Here is a 27,733-nt window from a genome sequence, read left to right as displayed (position 1 = left end):
GACCATACAACAACTCTCAGCTCTTACTGTAAAATGTCTGTGTGTCATTTGTGAACCCATATGACACAGGCTAAAGTGTGTCCTCCTAAGTTCTTATGTTGAGGATCTAAATCCCATTGCGATGGTATTTGGAGGTGAGACCTTTATGGGGTAGTCATTAGAAGTGTGGCACCATAATGAGGGTATTAGTGCCTTTTCCAGAAAGATCAAGGTTGGGTAGTGTAGTTCAGTGATAGAGCACCAAGCCCCAGGTTCAATCCCCAATGCCAAGAAATTTTTTAAAAAATAGACTAGAGCATTCACTCTTGGACTGTATGCGCTTGTCTACCTCCCCACTCATAGGCACAAAGACGAGGTCACGTAAGCACTTGGTGAAAAGACAGCATCTACAACTAAAAGACAGACATCTACAACTCAAGGAGACAGCCCTCTCAAGATACCCACCCTGCTGGTACCTTGGTCTTGAACATTCCAGTCTCTGGAACTGTCAAAAAATAAATTTCTGTTGTTAAAGCCACCCAGTCTATGGTATTTTGATATGGTAGTCAAGGTGTTAAAAAGAAGGAAAAAAAAAAAGACTCAATGATTCAGAAGATGCTTCCACTGAATCAGAAGTGAAAAATGAAAACAGCTTTTGAGCTTCTGCTGAGTTGAAGCTAAGGCCAAATCACACTCACTGTGCACCACACCAGGCCACAGAGAGCCAACAAGGAAGGCCAGGGTCCCCCCCACGCACCCCCATGCAGATTAGCCAACACTGGAAATTCATGTCACATGGTAAAGTTTAGATATGGCATATTCTCAATGTCATAGGAATGAGTCCCACATACCCATACTAAGAGCCAAAGGACATGTAAGAATTTCCGTGTGAGAAGGTGGGAAGGGCATTCTCCCTAGAAGGAACAGCATGAACAGACTCAGCAAGTTCTAAGCCACTGGGTGTTAACTGAAATGCCAAGTTCAGAGCGGGTAGAGCCACCGCTAAAGTCAAAGGAAAACTGAACAGAGTAAAAAAGTTAATAGCTAAGAAGCCCCTTTCTATTAAGAAGGTATTTTTAAAAATCCTACAGAGAATCATATTTATTCAAAGAAGGCAGGCAGCTGGGCCAGGAGGATTGGGCGGGCGTGCAGTTTTATCCTTGAAATGGACTGCAGACACTTCCCAGTCTTTTTTGCATTGTCCTTGTGCCCCACCTAGGAGAGCAGCGAGTCAGCAGCTCTGGGTCCAAGTGCCCCTCACTGGGTTGCAAGCTTGCTGTAAGCTCAGGTGGGCTGATCCACCTCTCGGGGGATTTCAGGTTCCTCCTCTATAAAATAAGGATCCATCTACAAAGTATTCCTCAAGGACTCGGTTTTGTTCTTTCTTTGAAGGGATTTTATTCATCCCATGACTGGTGAGAATTTTCAAGAAGCTTAAAAATACAGATGGATACGGACAGAAAATTTTGATTAGAAAGTGACAAGAAACATGAAGGAAAGAGGGACACACAGGAGGCAGAGATGAGGCTACAACCCACAATCCATGGGACAGACATGTACATCTGTGGTGGGGTCGGGGGGCTCGTGGGTGCAACTGCTCATTCTCTGACAGTGAGGCAAAGGAGGTACATGACCAGCCACACCTGAATGTCCCTAAGATTCAGGCTAACCAGTGCCTGGGAGAAGTCACAATGTTAGTGTGTCTCCTAAGTTTAATATGAAAACGTTACAGACACTCATGCCTTGTTCCAAAGAAAGCAGAGAGCCTTTAACTTAATGACTGCCATAATAAGGCCTAATTTAATAACTCAGAGTAAAGAAATGCATTGTCTTGTTCCCCTTCGATTTATAACATACACTGCTTCATGAAAGCTATAAATATAGAAAACTTTACATTGGCGCACAGCTTGCTCCAAACACAGCCATCTGCAGGGAGCAGCCATCTTTCCCAGTGGTCCTAGAGGCCTTATTCCCTTAACTCAGGGGCATCACTATATCTGGGACACTGTTCTCTCTCATCTAATGAGACCCACCTCATCCCTGCTTCCGTCATCTTTCCCATGAATACTGGTTTCTAGAAATGGGTCAACTCTTCCTAGTTCAAAATCATTGTACCCGGGTTTTAGCTATGTAGAAACGAAAGCACAACTATTTTAATAGCACCAGGGGAGCATAGTGAGACTCATTTCACTTTTCTGATTTTGTTTTTAGATAGGTAATAAATCAAGATTCTGGAACCAAAATCTGTTAAAAAAATACACAATGAAATGGTGGATGTGATGGTTATACAAAGTACATGTATGAAGACTTGAATTGGGTGTCAACATACCTTATATACAAACAGAGATAAGAAAAATTGTGGCATATATGTGTATTAAAAATTGTAATGCAAAACAAAACAAAACAAAACAAAACAAAAATAAGTACATGTATAATGGCATAAATTGGCATGAACATATTTTATATACAGAGATATGAAAAATTGTGCTCTTGGGGCTGGGGATGTGGCTCAAGCGGTAGCGCGCTCGCCTGGCATGCGTGCGGCCTGGGTTCGATCCTCAGCACCACATACCAACAAAGATGTTGTGTCTGCCGAAAACTAAGAAATAAAATATTAAAAAAATTCTCTCTCTCTCTCTCTCTCTCTCTCTCTCCTAACTCTCTCTTTAAGAAAAAAAAAAAGAAAAATTGTGCTCTATATGTGTAATAAGAATTGTAATGCAAAAAATTATTTTACAAAAAAAAATACACAATGAAATGTCTTCCTCTCCTCCTAGACTCTGTCCCCTCAGTTCTCACTTGTGCCACACATCAAGTTTCTTATGTATTAAAGCTTTTTAGGTACATGTAAGTAGATATGAATACAGACTCTGGGTTTTTCATTTTTTACACAAAAGTTGTCATATTACACATAGGACTTAACTCTGAATTTTTCACTTAATATATTTTGAAGATTGATCTCTAGCAGTAAATAGAGTATTCTCAATTTTTTCTTTTTTACAGTATCCCATTGGCCAGATGGACCCTAATCCCTCATTAATAAACACTGGAATTCTTTTCATCCAGTCTTTTGTTACTATAATAATGCTGCCTAATGACCCTGCACATAGGTCATTTTAATTTGTGGAAACATGTTTAAAGGATAAGCTCCAAAGTGGAAGTACAGTAGCACCCTTATTCATGTTTTTAATTTCCATGGTTTCAGTTACTCATAGCCAACTACAATCCAAAAATATTAAATAGAAAATTCCAAAAGTAAGCAATTCATAAGTTTTAAGTTGCATACTCTTCTGACTAGCACGATGAAATCTTGTGCCCTCCCATCTGGTATGTGAATCATTCCTTTGTCCAATGTATCCACATTGTATATGCTACCCCTCTATTATTTAGCAGCTATCTTATTAGTTATCAGATCTACTGTCACAGTATCTCAGAGCTTATGTTCAAGTTACCTTTATTTTACTTAATTATGGCCCCAAAATGTACATACAGTGATGCCAGAATATTTATCACCGGATATTACTATAATTGTTTTATCTTATTAATATTGTTGCTAATCTTATTATGTCTAATTTATAAATTAAACTTTATCATAGGTATACAGTATAGGAAATAACATAGGGCTTGGTATTATTAATGATTTCGGACACCACTGTCTTGGAACATATCCTTCTACATAAGCAGGGACTAATGTATTGGTTCAACGGTGTCTATGTTTATAAGTATAGACGGTCACTAAGATGCTTTGCAGAGAGAAAACTTAAAAAAAAAAAAGTGCAATGGATTAACTCTGTGGTTGGCTCAGCATCTTGGCCTAGAACTCCCCATCAGCCATATTTCAAATCATTGTGTGCTCAACTGCTTCCACTGCCACCTGCCAAGGCTCTCTGAGAAATTTGTGCCATATTTACAAAATCAGAGGAACATACCCCCAGCAGGGATTTTAACTGCTAGGATGTGCGTGTTGTCTTCCTACAGCTGTGAGAGGGAAGACACAGCATTTCCCGCCAACTCAACAATGGAGGTTGCTGAGGTCCCCACAAAGTCAACGATGGCATGAGGATCTGGAAGTGTGGGGCTGGCGGGGAGAAAGAGGCTACTAGAGCAAACTGCTGGGCAGCCTCAGCATGCAGACAGATGGTGGGAAAGAGGCCTCAGCCACTGAAGTCAGTTTCTTTCTTTCATTTCATTCCTCCATCAGAGGGCTATGGCATGTCAGATGCTGTGCCAAATGCTCACAGCCACTGAGAAGCCTGATGGTCCACAGTTGCCCACTTAGGCCTCAATATGGGAAGAAATTTCAGACTGGACAGCTGTATGGGGCTGCCTCTCCCAGGTCAGGCCTGGCATGTTGTGAACAAGTCATTCCCGTCCCTAGGCCTCCACTTCCTCACCTACCCCAAGACAACAGTCCCAATACTGTTACAAAAAAACAAAAGGGAGGTGGGGGTGTAACACAGTGGTAGGGCACCTGCCAAGCATGTGCAAGGCCCTGGATTTCACCCAGCACTGGAAAAGGCGGGTGTCGGGGGAAGTGAGCAGGTAAAGAATGGTCTTATTTATGTAAAAACAGACAAACCCAGTTATATGTGTATACAGAAAATACTCCAAAATGTTTGTTGCGGTAAATTACATAAAGCTTGTTCTTCTTTTCATTGACTTTCTAAATTTTCTATAATAAGCATTTTGAATTCTTTTGTAATAGAGAGGACCAAATCATTTCTAAGGCATTTTCTAGAAGTGTCATGGAACAAAATTAAGTTGTAAGTTAGGAATAACGTTATTTGCTTCAGTGATGGTTAGCACACCTTACAGTTAAACACTTACTAGAAAATCAAAACCTAAACAAGGAACCATGTGATTGGCATTCCCTCGCCCAGCACACATCTGGACACAGACTGGTGTTCTGCTCTTCTGAGGGTTGGTTGGAGTTCTTAAAACACCCTGACAGTGTGGCTCTGCACTGCCGGGAGCTGCAGATTGAATTTCTGGCTCCCATAACAACCTCTTTGCCTAAGTTCATCTGCTTCCCCTTAGTCTCCATCAGATCTTGGCTTCCTGGAAGTATTTTCTATATGGCACAGTTACCCATGAGAAAAACTGCAACAGCAACAAAGCACAGGAGAGTGCAGAGCCTTCCCAGAGACTGTGCACAGTCATTTAGCATCAATCTCTTAAATATCACACTATGGAATATTACCACCACAGGCTTCAAGTCCCAGACCTGGGTTCAAGTTCAACTTCCCTTATTTTAGCTTAGGCAAGTTCTGTAACATCTTTGTTTCCTCATCCCTAAGGGAGGGATAGAGGGAGAAGCACATCATTTGAACCACAAAAGATGGTGATGAGAATTTAATGTGTATCAAAGCACTGGCACAATAATTAGCACAAAGTGAGCACACAGTGTCAGCTGTCAGCACTCTTCCACTTTTGATTTTATCAGGTATTCAATAAGTGTTGGAGCTGAATCTATCAACTGGTGAGTTCAGGAGTTGCTGTCTGTGCAGTAAAAGCCCTTTTTCATTTTGCCCATAGTATGAGATAGAAAAGTCTGGAATTTCTGTTTGGGAACATAAGATGAAAGCTAAGGAGCCCTTCACTCCCTTTCTACAGCACGACTCAACTGCTCAAGGAAGCACCCCAGCTGTGGAACATCAGTTAGTTGTCAGCCTGTGTGGGCTGGTCACCCACCAGGCCCTCAGGAGACTGATCCCTTCCCCCACTCCCACAGGTCACCTCTTCTCAATAGCACAGTACCCGCAACACATGCTAGCACGCACCCACAGCCCAGCAAGCCAGGACTCAGGGAGTCATCAACTTGGAAACTATGTTCAAAACATGTCCAACCCCAGCTCCAAAGCCATAAAGCTTTAAAGAAGAGGGATCAACAGCACAAGCCTTAGGGCGTCCGTCAAGGAGGCTCCTAGCCCTGGCAAACGAAGCACGGCCCTGGAACAACAGTGTTCCCTTAATTAAGCCACATGGCCTGAGAGAAGGGCAGATGTGCCATCTTCCTTAATTAGCTGCATTCGGGGAAGAAACAGCACACCTGACAGGGCACAGTCCACACCTGCGGAATGCAAGCAAAACAATATCCACTTCAGCAATACTCCTGGGATGTCTGAGCTCGCCTTCTTTACCTTGGCACTGAGCCGAATATTTGTTAGAAACTGTCCCCAGTCATGATGTTCAAGAGTTGTGGTGGCTACTGCTCAGAAAAGCAAGGTGCCAGGCTACAAGGTCTTACTTTCCTCAGCAAGTACCACCCCAGATCAAAGACAATGTCAAAGCAAGACACACAGGGAGGGATCTTCTTGGGAAACTGTTGGACCCAACACCTGTTTGCCTTCCCAGCAGCTGATTTTGGGGAGGTAGTCAGCAGGTTGGGTCATGCTTTCTGAGGATGCTGCCATTACAGCAGCCATGTCAGATTAGGGTATCACATAAATATTGTGATGTGCCCAGATCCCAAGCATACACCTTGTTGGACATTTGCAATAGTAAACACTCACATGGCTACCAAGTGTATGGAGATACTCAACCTCTGAGTATCTCTCCAGACATGATTCTCCTTCCCAATCATGACAACCTTTTCTGAATCACCTATGTGGCTGTGTGCTCTTTGTCATCGCACTGTAGAACTTTGTCATATAGATAGATGACAATCTATTTCTCCTTCCCTGATGTGTGAGCTATTTCCTGTGGTTTTAGGCTAGGATGAATAAGATTTCTATGGATATTCTTGAACATATCTTAAATTAAAAAAAAAAAAAAACAACCTTTACTTCAGTGAAATGTACTGAACACATAATAAAATTCTCCCTGTTGAAGGGCACAATTCAATAGTTTTTAGGAAACTCAGAGTTGTGTGATCACTATTATTATCTAATTCCACGACGCTCGAGATGTCTTGTCATGGACGTCTGTTTTCATCTCGCCAGGGGTGGGGCCGCTGAGTTATAATGTAGCTGTTGTTTAGTTTTCTAAACCAGAAATGTCATTCCATGTCCTCAATAGCATTGGAAACTGTCAGTCTTTTTCACTGCGACCATTTGGGTGGCTGTGCAGTTCCACATCAGATTTAATACCACTGTCTTAATTCCCCACTCTCTTGTCACTGATTTCATACACACTGAAAGCTGCAATTCTCTACAGAAAACTCATCCAACAATCTTTAGAGTTGGTACTTCTTTTTTCTTTTCTTTTTAAAAATAAACACCTGTGTAGTGCTTCCAAAGCATTAGATAAAAAGACAAATCAAGTCCCCTGAGTTACTTGGAAAAAAAAAGGTATTTTAAAACCTCTGGGGCCATTTGAATCTGGTAATTTTAAGTCTCTCTTGATACTAGGATGGCAATGTAGAACACGGTAGTGAAGGCTTTCTACCTGACACACACTGGCCCCTCTCAAACTGTAGCTGAACCCCAAATGCAAATAGTATGTCCGACGTTATTCCATCTACAAAGGGACTCTCATCTCCTCAAGTTATAATAACGGCAAGCATTAACTTTTTAATGCACATAATTTCATACAATTCTTGGAACACCTGTGAAGTGTACACAAATATTTCCATTGTACAGGTGAGAAAAACTGTACAATGCACAGACAAGTGGCATCACCTTTCCAAGGTCACCCTGCTGTACAGTGGGATTTTTACCCAAGTCTTTCTGCCTCGAAAGTGCTGGGCTATTTGTCCTGCTCTCTACTGTCACATCTTCCTCCCCTGGAATTCGACAGGTTACTCTAGACACCTGTTGAGATAAATTTGCTGATACAACATCTTCCCATAAAACTATTTGAAAAATAAATATTCCGGGCAAAGAAAAACCTTGTGAGAAGTATGAATGTTATTTATTTATTTTGCAGTCCTGGGGGTCGAACTCAGGGACATTGTGCCACTGAGCTACATCCCCAAGATGAGAGAGGGTCTCGCTAAGTTGTTAAGGCTGGCCTCAACTTGCCATCCTCCTGTCTCAGTCTCCTAAGTGGCTGGGATTACAGGCATGCACCATTGTGCCTGGCTAAAAAGTGTGAGTATTGAAACCAGGTTATGTACTGTTTTAATTCTTAAGAGTGAACAGTCACCAGCCCAACCGTAACTTGAGGCAAATGATAATAAGCAACTTATTGAAGATTCAGGCTTCAAATTATCAGGACAGATAAGCTCCAGGGGCTTCAGCAGTTTAATGTATAGCAGCTTAATTCAGATGCCATGGCAGGGAACACCCCAGTCAAAGAAGCATGTATTGTTACTGACAAACTAGGCTGGGTGCTCTGGGGTATATAAGACACCTGTGCTCTCCCTTCTTTAGGGAATGGATCTCCTTTGCTGCTTTCTCGAACGTTCTAGTTGTCAGCAAAGGACAAAACCCACAAAGAATGAAAATTTAGTAACTGCCAAATCCTTTCTTCTCAAATCCTAATGTCTTGTGCATGCACAGAGAGAAGTAAAGCACTCTGGATGGCACAGACAAATGGCAGCAAATGTTTGGCAATTTGGAATAGCCGAGCCAATATTGATGCAATAAGTTTTCTTTTCTCTTCTCTTCTCTTTTCTTTTCTACTGGGGATTGAACCCAGAGGCCCTCATGACTGGGCCCCAGCCCCAGCCCTTTTGTATATTTTATTGAGACAGATCTCGCCAAGTTGCTTAGGGTCTTGCTAAGTTTCTGAGGCTGACTTTAAATTTGAGATCCTCCTGCCTCAGTCTCCTGAGTCACTGGGATTACAGGAGTACACCACCGCACCTGGCTGCAGTAAGATTTCTAAGGTAATATTTCTGGAGGTCTGGGGGCTCCTAGGTGTCAGGGATGTAATTCTGAGGAATATATACCTGGCCTTCCTAGGGCTCATAAGCTGATATGGCACGTGGTTTTGCTGGGAGGTAGAGTCACCTGACTACTGTGATTTTGCTAACTGGCCTGATTCTCACCCTTCCTTTTCTTCTGACACAGAGGTAAGGGGAAGGGATGGGCATTCTACTTATCAAATCTTGGCCAATCACCTACTATATTCCAGGCCAAACATAACTACATGCCTGGACAATTATGCAAACAACCCACAAAGCCCCCAACAGGGAAAAATGGCCTGAGGTGAGACAGGAAAGGAACACTAGGATTCTTAAGTAGAGATGAAACCATGGGCCTGCTCTACTGTAGCACCCTTGCATCTCCAGAGGTCTGACAACAAGGAGACAGATGTGGAAGTGCAGCCAAGGAGACTTTGATCCTCACATAATCTTCCTGCTCATCGTCCCCACCCCACACCAAAGTGCACAATCAAATACAATGGCAAGCTCAGTCTAACAGCTAGTTGTGTTTACATGGTACAAGGCAAAGAGTTGTTGACTTAAAATTTTTCATGCCACATACTTGATTGGCGGAATGGCTCTTCTGGAGTCATAAATGAGCAGCACCTGCTTCGACTTAACTATCTGGCCTTAAAGTCAGACACTGGCTACTTAAATATGAATAGGGGTTGGGGAACAAACCTTAACCCAAAGGATAACCAGGTTAGTGCAAAATGCCAATGTAGAATTGAGAAGAGGAAAAAGCCAGTTTGGACTACTTTTTTATTTTTTTTTAAGAGAGGAAAGAAAATTTAAACAGGAAAAAAAAATGAGTGAATGATTATTTATAGTTTAAACAAATTCCACTTTCGGAGGTAAAACAGAAAAAAATGAGTATGCAGAGGAACAGAGGATACCAGGCCACAAAGATAGTCTCTAAGGCACAATGTCACAGGATAGCCATTTTCACAAAATTGCACCAATATGTACCCAAAGTCTTTCAAATCCACATGTCATTCCTTTCTGTCATTCAAATGTCAAAACTTAGCTTTCCCATAACAAAAGTCTGCTTGCTCAGACTTCCCAAGGACAGTTTCATTTTATTAGGTTGTTGTTTTCCAGTGCTAAGGCTCAAACCTAGGGCCTCACAAATGCTAAGCAAATGTTCTACCACTGAGCTGACCCCCAACCCCATCTCATTAGCTTAGAGGACTGTCACTCATTCTCTCCTGACATGGGCCCTGGGTTCTGCTGGAGGTCTGCCCTCTGGTTTGGGCATAAGCAGAGCCTGAGGCACTTTTTCCTAATTAACCTGTTTTGTTCTGCCTTGAGGAGTTTTTCCTAAGGATACAAATAAAGGGTTTTTACCAGGAAAAGTGAACCCAACCAAAATAAACTGCACATATAAAGAATGGAATACAGATACTCCTCATCTTATAGAAGGTCAACTCCCCACCACATAAGCCCAATGTAAGCTGAAAATACTGTTAACTGAAAAAGGCATCAAATATCCCAAACCTACCAAGCAGCAGAACTTAGCCACACAGAGCATCAGTGGCTTCCCCTCATGATCATGGGTTAACTGGGAGCCGGCTCACTGTCACTGTCAAAATTCCAAAATCTGTTTTCCACTACATGCATTTTGTTTTTGCATCACTGTAAAGTTAAAAAATTGTAAATCGAGTTGTCGTTAACTTGGGGACCCGCTGTATGTAGATCACAAGAAGTTACTTCACATGGATACTTGCAGAATTCCATCTTTCTCTGTTTCCGGTGTGAGGGTAGCACATGCATCAATGGTGTGCTGATTAAAACAGTTTATTTAAGCACTCAGTCAACACTCATTTATTTAGTGCTATCCAATAATGAACAACTATACACACCAGTTCCTCCTCTAGGGAAAGTTTGAAAGGCTTCTCCAATTACCTGTCCTTTGTGCTGAAGAAATCACTTTAATTTTAGTTATTTAAGACTATCTGGGATACTAACAAAACCCATAAAAACCTTTCCAGTGGGGAAATTTTCAGAAATTGAGTGAATCTCCTCAGTAAATAAAAACCAAAGTTATTCAGGTCAAAAGTTGTGAAACCCAGAATTATTATCATATTTTTGCAACACAGAACATAGTGATGATCAATAGCACTAAAAATAGCCCAGAAAAAAAATTATGAGACTACATAACTAGAAACAAGAAAAACAACAACCTTATCCAAAATAGCAAAGCACTCCTTAATGTGGTTCATTTCTCTATGAATTATTTTGACAATAGGAAATGGAATTTAAAAATTTTTTCCTTGAATTCAAAACTGTATTTCCCCTCCCATGTGTCCTCTGGGAAAGTCTTGTTCATAAACAAATAATTCCCAGATAACTGCCTCCGCACGGCTCAATGCTGACAGCGACTCCCTAACTTGCCCCTCCGTGTTCCTGCCGCCTCATCAGTGATGTCATGGAAAGACATCGACATACTGTTATTATTGCCGAGCGAGAGACTGCAAAGGAAATTATGCTGCTGCCTCTACATTTTAATTTTCCATGAAAAATTATTCTCATTGCTACAGCCGCTTAGATGGTGAAAAAGAAAAATGATTTAATTAGGAAACGGCCATAATTAGATTTTTTTTCCAGAACACTCTTTCAACATAAAAAGTTACATTACAACACAGCTTCATTTGGTTGCACAATTTATTTTCATTGGATCATTCCAGAAGAAAGGGACTATACTGAACTATAAACTTTACATTCACACGAGCTTTTCTTTTTTTTTTTTTTTCCTTTGGTACTAGGGATTGAACCCAGGGATGCATTACCACTGAGCCATATCCTCAGCACTTTTTATTTTTTATTTTGAGACAGGGTCTCGCTAAGTTGCCTAGGGCCTCACTAATTTGCTGAAGCTGGCTTTGAATTTGCGATCATCCTGTCTCAGGCTTCTGAGTCGCTGGGATTACAGGTATGCACCACCCTGCCTGGCTCAAATGAGCTTTGAGGTGTGGTGAGAAGGGGTGAGAAAGCTGAAGAAGCGGAGAAGCTAAGGAGAACCATCAATAGTGAACTAAGGGGAAGAAGCCACTTGGCTTGTGGTGTCCTTTGACCACCCTAGAAGTGAAGAAAGACAGCAGCAGGCTCCCCATCCAAGAGTCAGAGCGACAGCAAGGATGGGAATAAGATGGCAGTAATATAAGAAATAACAGTAGTAACAACACTGTTAGAAAAAGGAAGAGATCCATCTCTGTTCAGCAAAGTGAAAGCAAAATACGACAGGCATGGCAACTATACTTCTAGGGTTTCTTTCTCAGTCTGTTCTTGCGTATGTGCACACAGGTATGCGTGCACCAGGAAATGAACCTAGGAACTCTGATTGCAGAACCTGAAGGATCTGTCTACTGGTTACCTCCTCAGAAGCTCAAAGTAGGATTCAATGTTAAGCCTGAGAGCTTTCCTACAAATCAATTTATTTAGAACTCAGTTCTTTTTTTTTTTTTAATTCCACCAGAAATGGCAGAAGTTTTACCAATGATCTTGGACACATTTGAAAATTCCCAACATCAAATGAACACTAGTAGTATCATTGATAATGCTTTTACAAGTTCATTAGTATTTAAAACTGGTTTAATTTTGTCTAGTCAAAACTCCCTAGTTCAGTATCTTGGCAATAGGTCAAGAGACATGTCAACATGTCACTGAGAAAAGACACTGGATATTGCTGTTATCTTCAGTCAGGCTCCTGAGACTTGCCAAGACCGCATGTGAGAATAGCAGTGGAAACTCTGAAAACTTTTTATGCTCTTAAGAGTTCTTCATGGGGGGGTAAGACAAGATAATTCAAATGGAAGAAGTGATTTACAGTAGAAGGGGTAGAGAGAGAAAAGGGGAGGGGAGGGGAGGGGAGGGGAGGGGGGATAGTAGAGAATAGGACAGACAGCAGAATACATCAGACACTAGAAAGGCAATATGTCAATCAATGGAAGGGTAACTGATGTGATACAGCAATCTGTATACGGCATAAAATTGGGAGTTCATAACTCATTTGAATCAAACTGTGAAATATGATGTATGAGGAACTATGTAATGTTTTGAACGACCAACAATAAAAAAAAAAAAAAAGAGTTCTTCATGGGGATAAATCAAGCAGGCTGAAATTTACCGTGGAACCTTTTGACTCCTAAGAGAAACTTCTATACGGGAAACGTAGTCCAGGATGGCGGTCATGTTACTCCACAAGGAGATGTTGTTATGGAGACAGCTTTGAAGGCTCCCAGGCGATGCCAGTGTATAATTAAGGCTAGCAGTGATCACAGAACAGCCAGTGTGATCTCCATGGAAACCACCAAACATACATTTTCACATGCAGGCAACTGTTCTGAATCAATGACTCTTTATATAGGTTTAAAAACATTGTGAATGGTGGATCAATTGCTTCTTTTGTTAAACAATGTCTAATTCAATACGTTGTGAGAGATCTTGTTCTCATGCATGCTGAATTTGGAGCCGTGTCTAGAGGAAGCAGTCCATAACTAAATTTATTGCCTGGGACTTGTGAATACAAATGGTAAATTCAGATCCAGGAAGTCACTGGTTAATTTTGTGAAAGAATTAAACTAGTGGTTTGATAGCGCCACGGAGGACCTGCCAACTACGGGCTCTCACTAATCCAGGGCTTTCAATATATTATTTAATCCTCCTAATAAGGTAGACATTATTATTATACTTGTTTGCTTAAGAGAAAAATGATTCATACACCTAGAAAGTGGCAGATCTAGAATTCTAATATAGGTCAAAATTAGGTCTCTGGGACTCTGCGTAATGCTGTTTGCAGAACGCTTGCCACTCCCAAATAGTTTCACTTAATTATTTCATATAATTAGGAGTCCAGGTTCTAGCAAAAATCAACACACTCACATGGAACTGAGTCTGTGAAGGCTTTGACCATCTTCCGTCTGGATCATGTGAGCAGCATTCCATTCTACAGGGCAATGGGCAGGGAGATCCCATTCCATAAGTGTGAAATTTGACTGTCCAAGCCAAATAAAAAGGGGAACAAAGATTCCAATAAATCTTTATTTTTAGTCAGACAATTGTGGGTTTTAATTTTTCATTAACATGCATTAGCTGCACATATTAATGAGGTGCAGTGACATATTTCAGCACATGTATACAGTGTGTCCTGATTCAATCAGGATGATTAGCATTTCCCTTTATCAATTTTTTAAATTTATTTATTTGTTCTAATCAGTTATACATGACAGCAGAATGCTCTTCAATTCATTATACACAAATGGAGCATAATTTTTTATTTCTCTGGGTGTATCACTATTCCAATAAATCTTTTGTCACACCGACATCACAATCTTCCTCAAGAGAGGATGGAACTTAGTGACAGGGATGGAAGGTCAGGTTGCTGAATGGTTTCCTACTGTATTTTGATCAGTTCTACTAAATCATTTTTAAATCTGGAAAGTGCTTTATTAAATAGGCACTGGTCATTAATGCCATGGTTCCTAGGAGATCACTATACGATGCTCTAATGGATGTGAACGACTTTTGACATTTAGTCTTAAATATCAGATTGTCATTATTGTCATAGCTCATTAGAATCCTAACATTTCTGAGCTGTCTTCAAATACTTTCAGTCCAGGCTCTGCTTTAAAAGTGAAACAACTGAGGATTAAAGGATGTCTTAGTCCATTTGGGCTGCTATGACAAAATACCAGAGACTAGGTAGCTTATAAACAATAGGAAGAAATATATTTCTCAAAAGAAAGAAAGAAAGAAAGAATCATATTTCTCATAGTTCCAAAGGATGCTTTCTCATAGACTGTTCCCTCTCAACTGTGTCCTTGCATGACAGAAGAAGGAACAAGGCAGCTCTCTGGTACTTCTTTTATAAGGATATTAATCTCACTCATGAGGGCCCTGGCTTCATGATAGTCGATCCCCTCAGTCTCTCCTTCTAATATCATCACCCTGGGCATGAGGACTTGAGGGGCAGGCCCAAGATGGCTGTAGTTAGGCTCCCTGGCCAAGATTCCAGCAGGCTATGCTTTTCGTATGTAGTTGAGGTCATGGACACTCTGATTCAGCATATGTACTCAAGGTCATAAACATCTGCTTGTGAGCATGCCCACTTATGTAACCTGCTGGCACTGCACCTTCTTTGTCTATCCTGCACATAAAAAAGGCCCAGGGAAGGACTCAGGGGGCCGAGGGCTGTCTCCTGGTAAAGCATGGCTACTGTCCCAACTGTGCCTCGCATCTTCTCTCACTTGCTGGGATTCCAAATGTGTTTCCCAGACTCTGAGCCTCAGCCTGACAGGACTTCAACCTATAAATCACAGGGGGGCACAGACATGCAGACCAGAGCAGAGAAGTTCAGTGAATTGTGGTTCAACTCAAGACACTGAGCACTCTTTCTTTTCCTCCCCTGCTGAAATCACAGTCCCTCTACCATGCAGCTCATGGAAAAGACAAGACCTTTGATGTATGCCTCTCTCCTATCTACCTGAGCTCCTCTACCAGAGCTCAGGAAACAGGCTTCTGTTTTCTCTAAAGCTAGTCCCGCCTCAGTCCTTCTAGGACTACTGAAATCACTTCTTCCAATTTCCCCTCACTCTCTAGCATGAACTGAAGTTTCCTTGTTTCCCTTCTAAGTGTTGGCTGTTACTGCTCTCTCCTGCTCATTACTGGTCACTGGTATATAAGTATCTCCCAACCTTAGCCCCTGGCCTCCCTCTCTCCCACTGAGCTCCTTTATTGATTAATTTTCCCAATTTCTGTAGGCAAAGCCAAAATGGACACAGGATTTTGAGTTCTCATCGCTATTTCACCCCAGGTTTCCAACTCCAAACAGCTTAATTTAGACGTCTTGTCCCTATACACACCTGTCTAGAATACATTTCACCAGCTTTACACACCACAGACTTGTCCACCACCACCCTGGTTTAATCTCGTCATGCCATGGGTCTCCTAGGACTCCAGTTATAAACCTTCAAGCTGCTGGTGATCGTCCCCCATCCTCAATGTCCAACTGTCATTACCCACCTGTTCTGAAATGATCCAAGTCTTCATTATCTAATTCTTTAATCATATCACATAACAATTATATGATAAATGATTAAAATCCATTTTCCTTTCAATTGTCAGTCAAGTTTGATCTTTCGTCTTTATTCTTGACATTAATGCTTTGATTTACCTCCCTCCTAAATGCCTAAAGCTCAGTTCTGATCGATTTAAGCATTATTTCCATATTAACCTGCTCAAATATTATTTACCATTAATCAGCTCATTCAGAGGCCCACAGGTGGTCTCTATGGGATAGCTTTTCAGGTTTCTTGTCATGCGAATTCTGGGCCTGATTTTCTCTCACGCCTCTACTCTCTTCTCCGGTGGTCATATTAATTTATCGTGGTTCCCCAGCTGTTCATCTTGCTTAGGGGGGGCCTGCCGCTGGTTGTGAAAGGCCCTCATTCTATTCTTCCACCTTTCCCATGCAACTTGACCTGCAGGGGCCAGTGTCAGCCACTTTCCTGCCACCTAGCTTGGCATGATGATGTAACAGTCTTACCCCTTGTGATTCTGACTTTCTCCTCTGGATACTAAGAGGCTTTACGCCATCACCCCACATAACAATTCATTTCTCCTTCCTGACTGCTATCAGATACTCCAAAGGTTTCCCTAAAAAATGTTGATTGGTACAATCATGTCCCCCAAAGAGGCCAAAGAGCACCCATATGCCTTGATATAAGAGCCATCTAATAATCCCCAAACTAAGAATCCAGTGTATCTTAAATTCCACAGAAATGCAACCTGTTTCTGACTAGTAACAAATTATGACACAGTTTTAGGGAAAGGACTAGGAGGAGGCACACAAGGCACCAAGTTATAACATTTAAGGAGGTACTTGTTCCTCACAGGTACTGACCAGCACTGCATAACCAAGAGAGTGAGGGTCACCCTAGTCCTGGCCCTGTGTACGTGAAAGAAGAAACTCTAACAGTCAAAACACAAATAAAACCAAACTAAGAGACCAATCCTAGGCAAGCTAAAGAAAAATTATTTCCCCAAGGACATTAAAAAAACAGACATGGATTTCTGGTCTATAATTACCTTCAGGACAGAAAATGGTGGCGACAATTATGGCATTAGTTAAGGAAATAAGGAAAAAAGTCTTCTTATGGACAGAGTTTTAAAAGGGGTAGCAAGTAGCTGGGCATGGTGGTGAATGCCTGTAATCCCAATGGCTCAGGAGGCTGTGGCAAGAGGATCGTGAGTCCGAAGTCAGCCTCAGCAACAGCAAAGCTCTAAGCAACTCAGTGAGACCTTGTCTCTAAATAAAATACAAAAAAGGGTTGGAGATGTGGCTCAGTGGTTGGGTGCCTCTGAGCTCAATCCCTGGTACCCACCCACCCCCAATAAAAGAGGAGGTAGCAAGTAGTGGAAGCTCAGGATCCTGGAGAGTTGGTACTGCTATCGGGGGATGCTTCACTTCCCTGGCTTGTCCTCAACACAAACTCACTCTGGCCTCTGTTGCCTCTTTCCAATGATATTAAGAACTGAAGTTGATTTGAAGTTAACAAGGATGAGACAAGGCACCACTCAATCTAGAAAGAATTCTCATGGGAGGACTGAAATGTGCTAGAGAAATGCACTAGGAAAAAATGAAAATTCTTACCACATCTTCCTTGTACTTTTATAAGTTTCAACACTTTTCTCTTAAATTCTTTTTACTTTCTTCTTGCATTAATCTTTTACTTTATAAGTGAGAGGGGATCCCAACATTCTACTGATATAATTATATTTCACATGCCTGAATTTACCAAAATGAAGGGGAGAGATTTAAAAAAAAGTTGCTAAATATTCTGATATTTTTAGTTTCTTAAAATGTGTATTGAATTTCCATACAGAAAATGATAATTATGATAGGAGTATTAAATGTCTTTGAAGGAATTTTTTTTTCCTCTATGCTAAGTATTCTCAAGTCAGAAAAATATGCTGAGAAAAGTAAGAACCAGAAAGAGAAATGAATGGCTTTCCTGAGAATGTAGAAGTGATGAAGCTCTTGTGACAACTCCTTGGAAAATGGTCAAGAACAAATCCTTTTTGGAGCAAGGAAAAAGGCACCCTGAGCCCCTAATGACCTTCCTGCCCATGTATCATGAGTCTTTAACAGGATCCAAATTCTCCTCTGGCACCAATGGAACATCCTTCTGAGTCACTTTCTGAATATGCTGACACCAGTGGAGTCATGTGACATCATGAGGAAATGCTGTATTGCTAAGTGTAATCGTGTCATATTTCAAATGTCAGTACATGTGGATGTGTAGGTGGTCCAAATAACATATGCATATTTTGACACTAAGGATCACAGAACTTATTGTCAATAGAAAATAAAAAAGGGGAGGGGAGAGGGAGAGAGAGATTGCTCTATGTACTGAGGCTGAAAGAGACTTTAATGGCTCATCTAATTCAATCCTCCATACTTAAGAAGGATTAGCATTAAACCACAGCAACCCATTAGAAATCATCCCTCTTCTGAACTAACTCTTTTTTTTTTTTTAAGAGAGAGTGAGAGAGGAGAGAGAGAGAGAGAGAGAGAGAGAGAGAGAGAGAGAGAGAGAATTTTTAATATTTATTTTTTAGTTCTCGGCGAACACAACATCTTTGTTGGTATGTGGTGCTGAGGATCGAACCCGGGCCGCATGCATGCCAGGCGAGCGCGCTACCGCTTGAGCCACATCCCCAGCCCCTGAACTAACTCTTGAGAAAGAAATTCTAAACCTCCCGTAGAGTTTAGGGAAAAAATAAAACAAATAAAAAGGAGATTTATGACACTAATGATCAACTAGACAAAGCCATATAAAGAAAAAATGTCCTACCAAATCATAAAGGACAAGATACAAGCAGAATGCTTGTGTGCTGCTACTTTACAATTTCCAGGGATTATTTATATGTCATAAAATTCACTTGCTGTAATTGTAAATGCAATGATTTTTAATGAGCAAATTTAATAAATTAATTTAAATGATTGTGCAATCATCATTACAATCCAGTCATAGAACATTTCCATTACCCAAATCAACTCCTTCAAACATATTTTGCAATCAATTTCTGCTCCAAAAAACCATATATCCTGTCTCTATAGGTTTGACTTTTCTGAACATTTCACATAAAATGGCATAATACTATATGCATTCTTTTGTGACTGGTTTCTTTCACTTAATGTTTCTGAGACTCATCCATGTCATACCAATGTACTAGTAGCTAATTTCTTATTGTTGAAATATTTGTGTGTGTGTTTGTGTGTGTGTGTGTGTGTGTGCGCACGTGCATCTTATTTAACCATTAGCCAATAAAGTTACATTTAGATTGTTTCTAGTTTCGGGCTGTTATGAATAACGCTGTTATAAACACCAATGTGTTTATAACATTAGTTATTCTATTAGTCTATTAGTCTCCTTCTATTAGTCTCTTTCTATTTTCATAAGATCCTCCCATTTTAATCAATAAGTGGGTGGCATCAAATTAGGCTTCTGGTAGACAAATATTTTCATTTCTTTTAATTGAATTCTTAAGACTAGAATTGATGCATTGTAAATCCATTTAAGTTTGACATTTTTTTTAAATACCAAACTTTTCCAAAGTGGTTGCATACATATCAACCAACAATTTATGAGGGTTCTAGTTTCTCCACATCCTCACTTTCAGTTTATTTGTGTCTCTGAATCTAAGGTATGTTTCTTGTAGATAGAATATAGTTTTTAATCCAATCTGGGTTTTTTTGAGTGGGATATTTAGTCCATTCACATTTAATGTAATTATTGATGGCTGCTAGCAATAAATTTGTCTTTATTTGAAAGTCTTTATTTCTCTTTCATATTTGAAGCTCAGTTTTTCTGATCAAAGTTGATAGGCTTTTCTTGTAGCATGCTGAATGTGTCATCCTACTTTCTTCTGGCTTCCTATTTTTACTGTTGCATTGTAATTATACATAATAGTGGGATTCATTATGCCATATTCCTACATACACATAATTTGATCAATATCATTCCCCAGTACCATCTCTTTCCCTCCCCTTCTCCACAAATCCACTTGCTCTACTAATCTCCTTGCTGTTATTGTTATTACTAATTAAATTAGTGTATCATAATTTTATACACACACATAGGGTTTATTATATTAGTATAGAGGTACAGCATAGTCTGGTAGATTTAATTCCATAGTACTTCCCCATGTCTTTCCCTCCTCCCTCCCTCTCTCTCAATCTCCTTCCTCCATTCTATTAGTCTCCTTCTATTTTCATAAGATGCTCCCATTTTAATCAATAAGTGGGTGGCATCAAATTAGAAAGCTTCTTTATAAATAAGGAAATAAGGATATGAACAGAGCACCTCCAGAATAGGAAAAAATCTTTGCCGTCTACTCTTCCAACAGGGGATCAATATCCATTATACATAAAGAACAAAAAAACTTAATACCAAAATAATTAATAACCCAATCAATAAAAGGACAAAAGATCTAAATAGATACTTCTTAAAAGAAGAAATACAAATGTCCTCCATTGTTTCTGATGAGAAGTCAGTTATTAATTGTATTGTTTTCTTAAATGTTAAATCATTTTCTCTAGCTGCTGTTAGGATTACTTCATCTTTTAGCAGCTTGATTACAATTTGTCTAGGTAAGTTTCTCTTTTTGATTGTTCTTATAATGAGCTTTTTAGATAGGTAAATTAACATTTTCATCAGATGGGGTATTTCAGCAATTATTTCTTTAAATGTTTCATCTATTCCATCTCCTCTTCTTCTGGGATTGTTACTACATATATGTTGATACACTTGATATCTCACAGGTCTCTGAGGCTCTGTTCACTTTTTTTTTTCAATTAAAAAAATCTTTGTTCTTTAGGTCGAATAATTTCTTTTGTTCCACCTTCCAGTTCACTTATTCTTTCTTTTGCCATCTCAAATCTGTTTTTGAGTCCATATAGAGAATTTTTATTTCAGTTATACTTTTCAAATCCAGAATTTCCATCTGGATCTTTTTTTAAAAAAAGATTTATTGAAATTCTGTGTTCATTGAGTGTTTCCTTTGACTCTTTAAACATGGCTGCCTCTCAATTTCTGAACATATTTAAATAGGTGTTTTACAGTGTTTTTCAGCTAAATCCTCCATCAGAGGACAGATGCTCAGAGCTAGTTCCTATGGGCTGCTCTTTTCCCACATAATGTCTAGATGTTTTGTGAATTCTGGGCAATTTAATTAGTACTCTGAATTCTGATTTTTCCCCCCATGGGAGTTATTGCTATTGTTTTTCTTATTTAATAATTTTCCTAAACTAAGTCTGTGATATTTGTCTCCCACATAAGGTACAGTTGCTGATGCCTCTACAAAATTTAGTGTTCTTGTTTTTATTTCTAAGTCTGATTTCTAAGGGTTATCCCCATATGTGCATAGCTTAGTGTTCTGTTTTGAGCCAGAAAGCTTCCCTCTGCTTCTGATTCTGTGTGTGGGCTGGGGAGCATGTGCAAACCTCAGCCTGCTTTCACGTCCACCTGTGTGAGTGCTCATTGGCTCCACTGGCCAGGGATACGTGGGTATCTTGGACCTGCTCCATCTTTCCTGATCATGCACTCAGACTAAGTTCAATCTGGGATATACGGAAAGCCATGAAGCCCCTGATAGCTCTCTCACCTCCTAGAACTACTTATTAAGTCACCAGAAAGACCTTGCTCCAAAGAGGACTATAAACTCAATCCAGTGGAAGTATTGGCCTCTTCTGCTTATTTACCACTGAGTTGGCCACTTGAACTGACAATCCTCCAAAAAGAGTGAGCCCCTTCTGGAAGCAGCAGCAAGCCTGTTAGTTTTCAGTTTACCCTACCTGGTTGAACCATCACCCTAACAGTGCTGGAGGGGAGGAGGGGAATGGGATCAAGATGGTCAAGAACACCATAAATTAATTCTGTTCCTACCCCAAGCTTAGTAATTTCCAAGAACAAATGCTTCTGAGTCTTCTACTACTAACTGACTTTAGTTCTAGAGCATGAAAATGGATGTTTTTGACAACATTTCTTCCATCTTCCCATTTGCTTTGGGGGAAGAAGTTTTGTCAACCTCCTCACTCTCTCATGCTGGAAAACAATATCTCAAGCATTCTTTACATTCTTCGGAATTGAAATCATTAAAGCTATCAAAATGTAGACCATGTAGGTGGAAATATCACTATAAAATTTAATTTTCAAAGAAAAATGTGGGGTTGGGGTTGTGGCTCAGTGGTAGAGTGCTTGCCAGGCATGTGTGAGGCATTGGGTTCGATTCTCAGCACTGCATATAAATAAATAAAATAAAGGTCCATTGATAACTAATATATATATATATGTACATATATTTTTTAAAATAAAAAATTTGCTTTTCCCCCCTGTGAAAAAATTAAAAACCTTTTCCCTCAAATAAAGATGACCAAAGGCACAAGTTTCAATTATTATTTCATTAGATTAGATTAATTAGAAAATCTCACTCCTCAGAAGTAGCACCTAAGGCCCTGACCTTGACTCCTCCATATACATGAGGGAAATGAAATAGGCCTGTGGAAAGATGTTAGTCTCAAAGCACTTCGGTTAAGATGGTGCTTCCCACAACTGGTTTTCTGCTCTTGTTCCTTCACAGTTTACTCACTTCTTTCTCTTACGCTTCAGCCATGGTCAATCAGATACACAAAGACCCTTCTCCTAACAGTCTCTTTTTGGAAGGCTTCATTGAAGCCTTCAGACCTGGCCATTTGTTGATTTTCCTGCTTCAGTCTCCACAGACAGGGTGGGGACTCTTAGGTAAGTCACTTGAGCTCTAGACCCCCTCATAGGCTTGGGAAGGAAAACGAACTGCCCCTTATCTCTGGACCCCAGTTTCTTAGATGTTGGACAAAACACTAGAGTTTTAGTGTTGATGAAACCTCTTATTTTCCCATGGGCAAATTAAAGCTCTAGGAAATGAAGAGCCTACGCATGGTCACCTTCCACAAGTGTGATAAAAATTTAATATGTCATGCTGATAAAATAGGCAAAAGGCCTCAAAAACTGTTATCTGAATAAGTACCAGGCTCAGGGAAGGCGACTAGCAATGCTTTCCTAAAGATCTAACTTACATTCCCCAGGCTCTGAGAAGACTGGCTACATAGCCTCTTGGGACAGACTTTCCCACCCCTCCCCCTTCCCTCTTACCTGAGCAAAGAAAATCCAGGCTGCACACTGTCCTGGGGCCAGAAGGCTCTTTAGTTTCACTGTAGTGAACATGAGAAAGAAACCTAAAAATCCACTGGAAGGAGAAAAATATTCTTTTGTTAGTGATACTGTCTTCCTTGAGCCATTAGCTGACTCCATTTTAGTGGCCAGTTCCTAATTATTGCATGACCTCTGTCACATCTGTGTTTCCTAGTGATTTTTGGACAAAAATAGAAAAAAATAAAAGTCCATGAAGCTCTATTTTTCAAAGAGGCTATGATGAGAACATGTCATCAGAGGTAGGGAGAGGTACAGAAATTTGGGAGGTCTCTGGCTAAATCATAAAAGAAATAAAATATAGCAAACAATACCACTGCTCCTCCCCGTTATTATTTCTGGAACACAGTACTTGCCAAGATAGAACCTCAATTTCTTTCAAGAAAACAAACCGTCAAAGGGAAACTCTCCAGATGTTAGAAAGGGTCTGGACTAGGCCCTGGGCTCAAGGTAAGAATCTGAAGGCTAGTTCCAACAACACATGTGGCAAAGCCAGAAGTCCCCAAGCCAGACAGATCTTCATAGAAGCTATGCTTTGGAATGATGCCCAAACACCTGTGTGTGGACTGAGAGAGCCTCACCCACAGGAGCCTGATGGTGGAGCAGCATTCAGAGGTCTAGACCAGCAAGGGTACTGTCACCACAGGACCCGTGCAGCAGGTCCTATGCTGGAACCATATTCCAAAGTGTCACTGTGTGGTCAGGACCAAAGCTCTCAACTTCTCCTCGCAATTGGAGGTAGGACAACTGGGGAAGAGATGAGGCAGAGAGACTGCAAGAGACAGAGACTGACTTCTTGCATATGTGTTCAAGTGGTAGCTTGAGTGTGGCTTTTATTTTAAATTGAAAATTCATAAATAAATGATATGATTTTAGTTGTACCCCAAGCTAGAGAGCTATATTTCATTTGTTCCTCCGGAGTCTGGAGTGCCATATTTCCCTCTGACTTTTATTATAGACGCTGGTGTGTGGCTTCAACCCTCACACCAATCAGGTGTCTGGAAGCAGGCTGAACTGAACCAAATACACCTAGGACCAAATTTCACAGAATTGTGTACTTTCACTTCATCAGATTAGACTAGTTTCATAGCCACATTCTTGGGGCAGCACCAGGGACAGGCATTAGGTTTCCCCTGTGTATTTCTGTGGCTTTGGCCCTGATCACCTGCAAAGTCTATTCAGATTTGCATCAGCAGTTATGGGAGACTGGACAGCTACGGATTAAGTTATCAAGCCTCACACCCAAAAGGCAAGGAGGCCACTGTGGGTAAGACTTACCCAATTAGATCAGGCAGCCTGGACTTCTATTCTTAGCTGCATTCATTGACCCTCATGACCTTGACCAAATCCCCCTTTTTCTTGCCTGGGTTCTGTTGAGGCATAAGGAATAAGCATAGCAGTCCTCATTCAATCTTATGGACCAGAGACTTTAGATCAGAAAGGTTACTTTCTCCAAAGTCTCACTTTATTAACAAGGAAATTGAGGCGCAAGTACAATTAGAATCCAGGTCTCCATGGCTCTTCAAACCTCACCAAGGAGATGTGTTCTTGACCAGCCAGAGTGAGAGCTTCTAGGTGCCCAAGATCATGAGGATGAAAGTGGACATCGAGGTAGCCTGTGCTCCGTGGCTCCTCTTGGTGACTTCCACCCTCACCCCAGGCAGGACCTCCTGAAGGTGAAACTCTCGGTCTGAGATACGGACAAGGAGAAGCCACTGAAATGATATGGGGAAACTGGACCCATTCTTTAAAAAGTCACCAAGGGGGCTAGGGCTCAGCGATAGTGCACTTGCCTGGCATGTGTGAGGTACTGGGTTCGATTCTCAGTACTGCATATAAATAAAGGTCTATCAACAACTAAAATATAAAACTAAAAAAAAAAAAAAAAAAAAAAAAAAGACGCCAAGCCAGGAGGCAAAATGTAACAGTTAAATCCACTCAAAGATTTCCAAATCTTTAAACTAAAAACACCTGAAGTATCATGTTGGGTTATGAGAAAGCTGCAGACTAGCGGGGCAGAAGTAAAGCAAGAATGTGATTCCACAAAGACACACCAATGAGCTGGGAACATACTGCTCTGTTCCAAATAATAAACAACTGTGGACCTCCCCTTCCCTGCCGCTTGCCCAGGCTGCCAAATAGCTACATTCAAAGAGAAGCCAATCCACAGGCCCCGGCTGCTGCTCTATGACACAGGAATCCCAGCTAACGGACAAGTGAACAGGCCAAATCAAATTGACAGGAACTGGCAAGAGGCATTCTGCGACAGAGCTCCCTGGAACTTTTCTGAGGGTGATAAAATCAAATGTAGAGACAAATTATAACATTGATTCTTTCTTTTCCTTTACCCTAATATGCTTGAGGAGCAGGAAAAAACCCCATCAGAAATAGTATCGGGGTTGGGCCTGTGGCTCAGTGGTAGAGTGCTTGCCTTGCACATGTGAGGCACTGGGTTCCATCCTCAGCACCATAAATAAATAAATAAATAAATAAATAAATAAATAAATAAATAAATAAATGTATTGTGTCCATCTACAAATAAAAAAAAAATAGTATCTATCCACATATCCATTTTTTACCTCTGTATAAAGACTCACTGCTTCACAAGGTACCATTTTATGTGTAGGAATGGATGGTCTGGCTTTTACATAGCAATTGTTCATAGTTTGTTAACATCTTACTTGTAGGTGACTTGAACAGTTAATAATAATGGCCACCATTTATTGGGCCAGGCTTAGGACTTTATATATTATAATTTGATCTGATATATATGAAAATCCCTATATTGGTATTATTTTTCCATTTTTACAGATGAGAAAACTAAGACTTAGAAGAGTTGGTGTAAACTGCCCAAAGTTAATAAGTAGTAGTTCTGGGGCTCAGCCCAAGTCCGCTCTTCCCACTGTACCAGAAATCAAGCTTTGAGACCTCCCACAGAAGTTTTCCCCTTCTCAGGATTGCCGCCAGAAAAGGTGGGAATGAACTTCTGTGTGTCTGGATAAATCCATCTGATTCGACTATATCCCCAACTCCTTGCCAAGGTCAAATACTAATGATCACCTTGTTGTCTAGACATCTAGTCACTGATTTCTACAATTTGTTTCTAAAAGTTTCAGGATTCGATGGCGGTTTCTAGGGTCTGCCTTTGGGAGTAAAAGGGAGGTCCAAGTGGAAGCTGAGCGGGTGGGCTTCTGGAACCAAATTTTCCCTTGAACTGAATCAGCTATATCAGTTTAATATATTAAAGTTCTGGCTGGGAGCGGTGGTGCACACTCATAATCCCAGTGACTCAGGAAGCCGAGACAGAAATATTGCAAATTTGAGGAGTACCTGGGCAACTTAGTAAGATCCTATCTAAAGATAAAAAATAAGCCGGGAGCAGTGGCACACACCTGTAATCCCAGTGGTGTGGGAGGCTGAGGCAGGAGGATGGCTAGTTCAAAGCCAGCCTCAGCAACAGGGAGGTGCTAAGCAACTCAGTGAGATCCTGTCTCTAAATAAAATACAAAATAGGGCTGGAGATGTGGCTCAGTGGTCAAGTGCCCCTGAGTTCAAATCTGAGTAACCAAAAAACTGAAAAATAAATAAATAACTAAAGATAAAAAATAATTTTTAAAAAGGACTAGGGATGTACCTCAGTGGTAGATTGCCCCTGGATCTGATTCCCAAAACCACAAAATATATTAATATTTATATATTATATATATTGATATGTAAGATAAAAATTGCAAACTTTTTTTTTTTTTTTTGGTGCTGGGGATTGAACCCAGTGGTGCTCTACCACTAAGCTACATTCCCAGCCCTTTCTATTTATTATTTTGACACAGGGTCTAACTTTCCCAGGATGGCCTTGAACTTGGGATCCTCCTGCCTCAGCCTCCCTTGTTGCTGGGATTATAGGTGGGCACCACCACATTTTTCAAAAAGAAAAATATATATTTACCTACTTTGAAATTTATATACATTATTATATAATATGTAATTTATATGTATATATATATTAAAGTCCTCTATGAGATTTGCTTATGAAGGGAAAAAGAGTGGGGGAAGCCCCACTCTTCAGCACATTGGAAAACCACCACCCTGGCTGAGTGACATCTGCAGGGCAGGGGTCCTTGTTGCACATGGCCAGCCCTGAGTATCTTTGGGTGCCAGGAACAACCTGCAGGGGACGAGCAGGCTGCTTCCCACTGCACCCACCACCACTGGCTTCTGCCACTTATTCCTATGACTGGCAGTGACCCTGAACTTCACAAAGTCACAGCTGATTGCACAGAAAGCATACACATTAGTAAGTTCAACATTACCTGGCACAGCAGCTGCCATGGAATCTGTAGAAATACAGGAACGGGAAGTCCAGGACACTGAACAGGTCACCTGAGGAGCACAGCAATAGTGAAACAATGGCCCCCACAGTCCTCATGCCCTTATGCCCCTCTTCCAGCTGCCCCAGGAAACACAAGGCAAAGGTCTTGGGCACAGCAGGCCCTGCACATTGAGCAATCTCACTCTGGCATTCCTAGGGACTCTGTTACTGGCGCTGCTTTCTAATAAGATAATAACAACAACAATGATGTCGTAGCAAGAGCATCTTCATACACAGGCCCACACTAAAAGCTTTCTGTCTTTATCTCTGCCCATCCTTGTAACAACTCAATGGGATTCTATAGTCCCCATTTTAACTGGTGTGCAGAGA

The 27,733-nt window shown here is 40.8% G+C and overlaps 1 protein-coding gene across 1 annotated transcript in view; it reads right to left on the bottom strand.

The window, feature by feature from the left end:
* The window catches only part of Slc35d4 (solute carrier family 35 member D4), a 116,958-nt gene that overhangs the window by 22,871 nt on the left and 66,354 nt on the right, over positions 1–27,733 (bottom strand). The window contains exons 12-13 of the mRNA XM_026388070.2: positions 27,345–27,414; positions 22,981–23,074 (exon numbers count right to left, since the gene is read on the bottom strand). Of these exons, the coding sequence (XP_026243855.2) occupies positions 22,981–23,074; positions 27,345–27,414 (164 nt within the window). The remainder of the gene's footprint in view (positions 1–22,980; positions 23,075–27,344; positions 27,415–27,733) is intronic.

Source organism: Urocitellus parryii, chromosome 13 (assembly GCF_045843805.1).
Source record: "Urocitellus parryii isolate mUroPar1 chromosome 13, mUroPar1.hap1, whole genome shotgun sequence".
NCBI classification, from domain to species: Eukaryota; Metazoa; Chordata; class Mammalia; order Rodentia; family Sciuridae; genus Urocitellus; species Urocitellus parryii.
The sequence above is the reverse complement of the archived record's forward strand: the minus strand, read 5'-3'. Positions and strand labels throughout refer to the sequence as shown.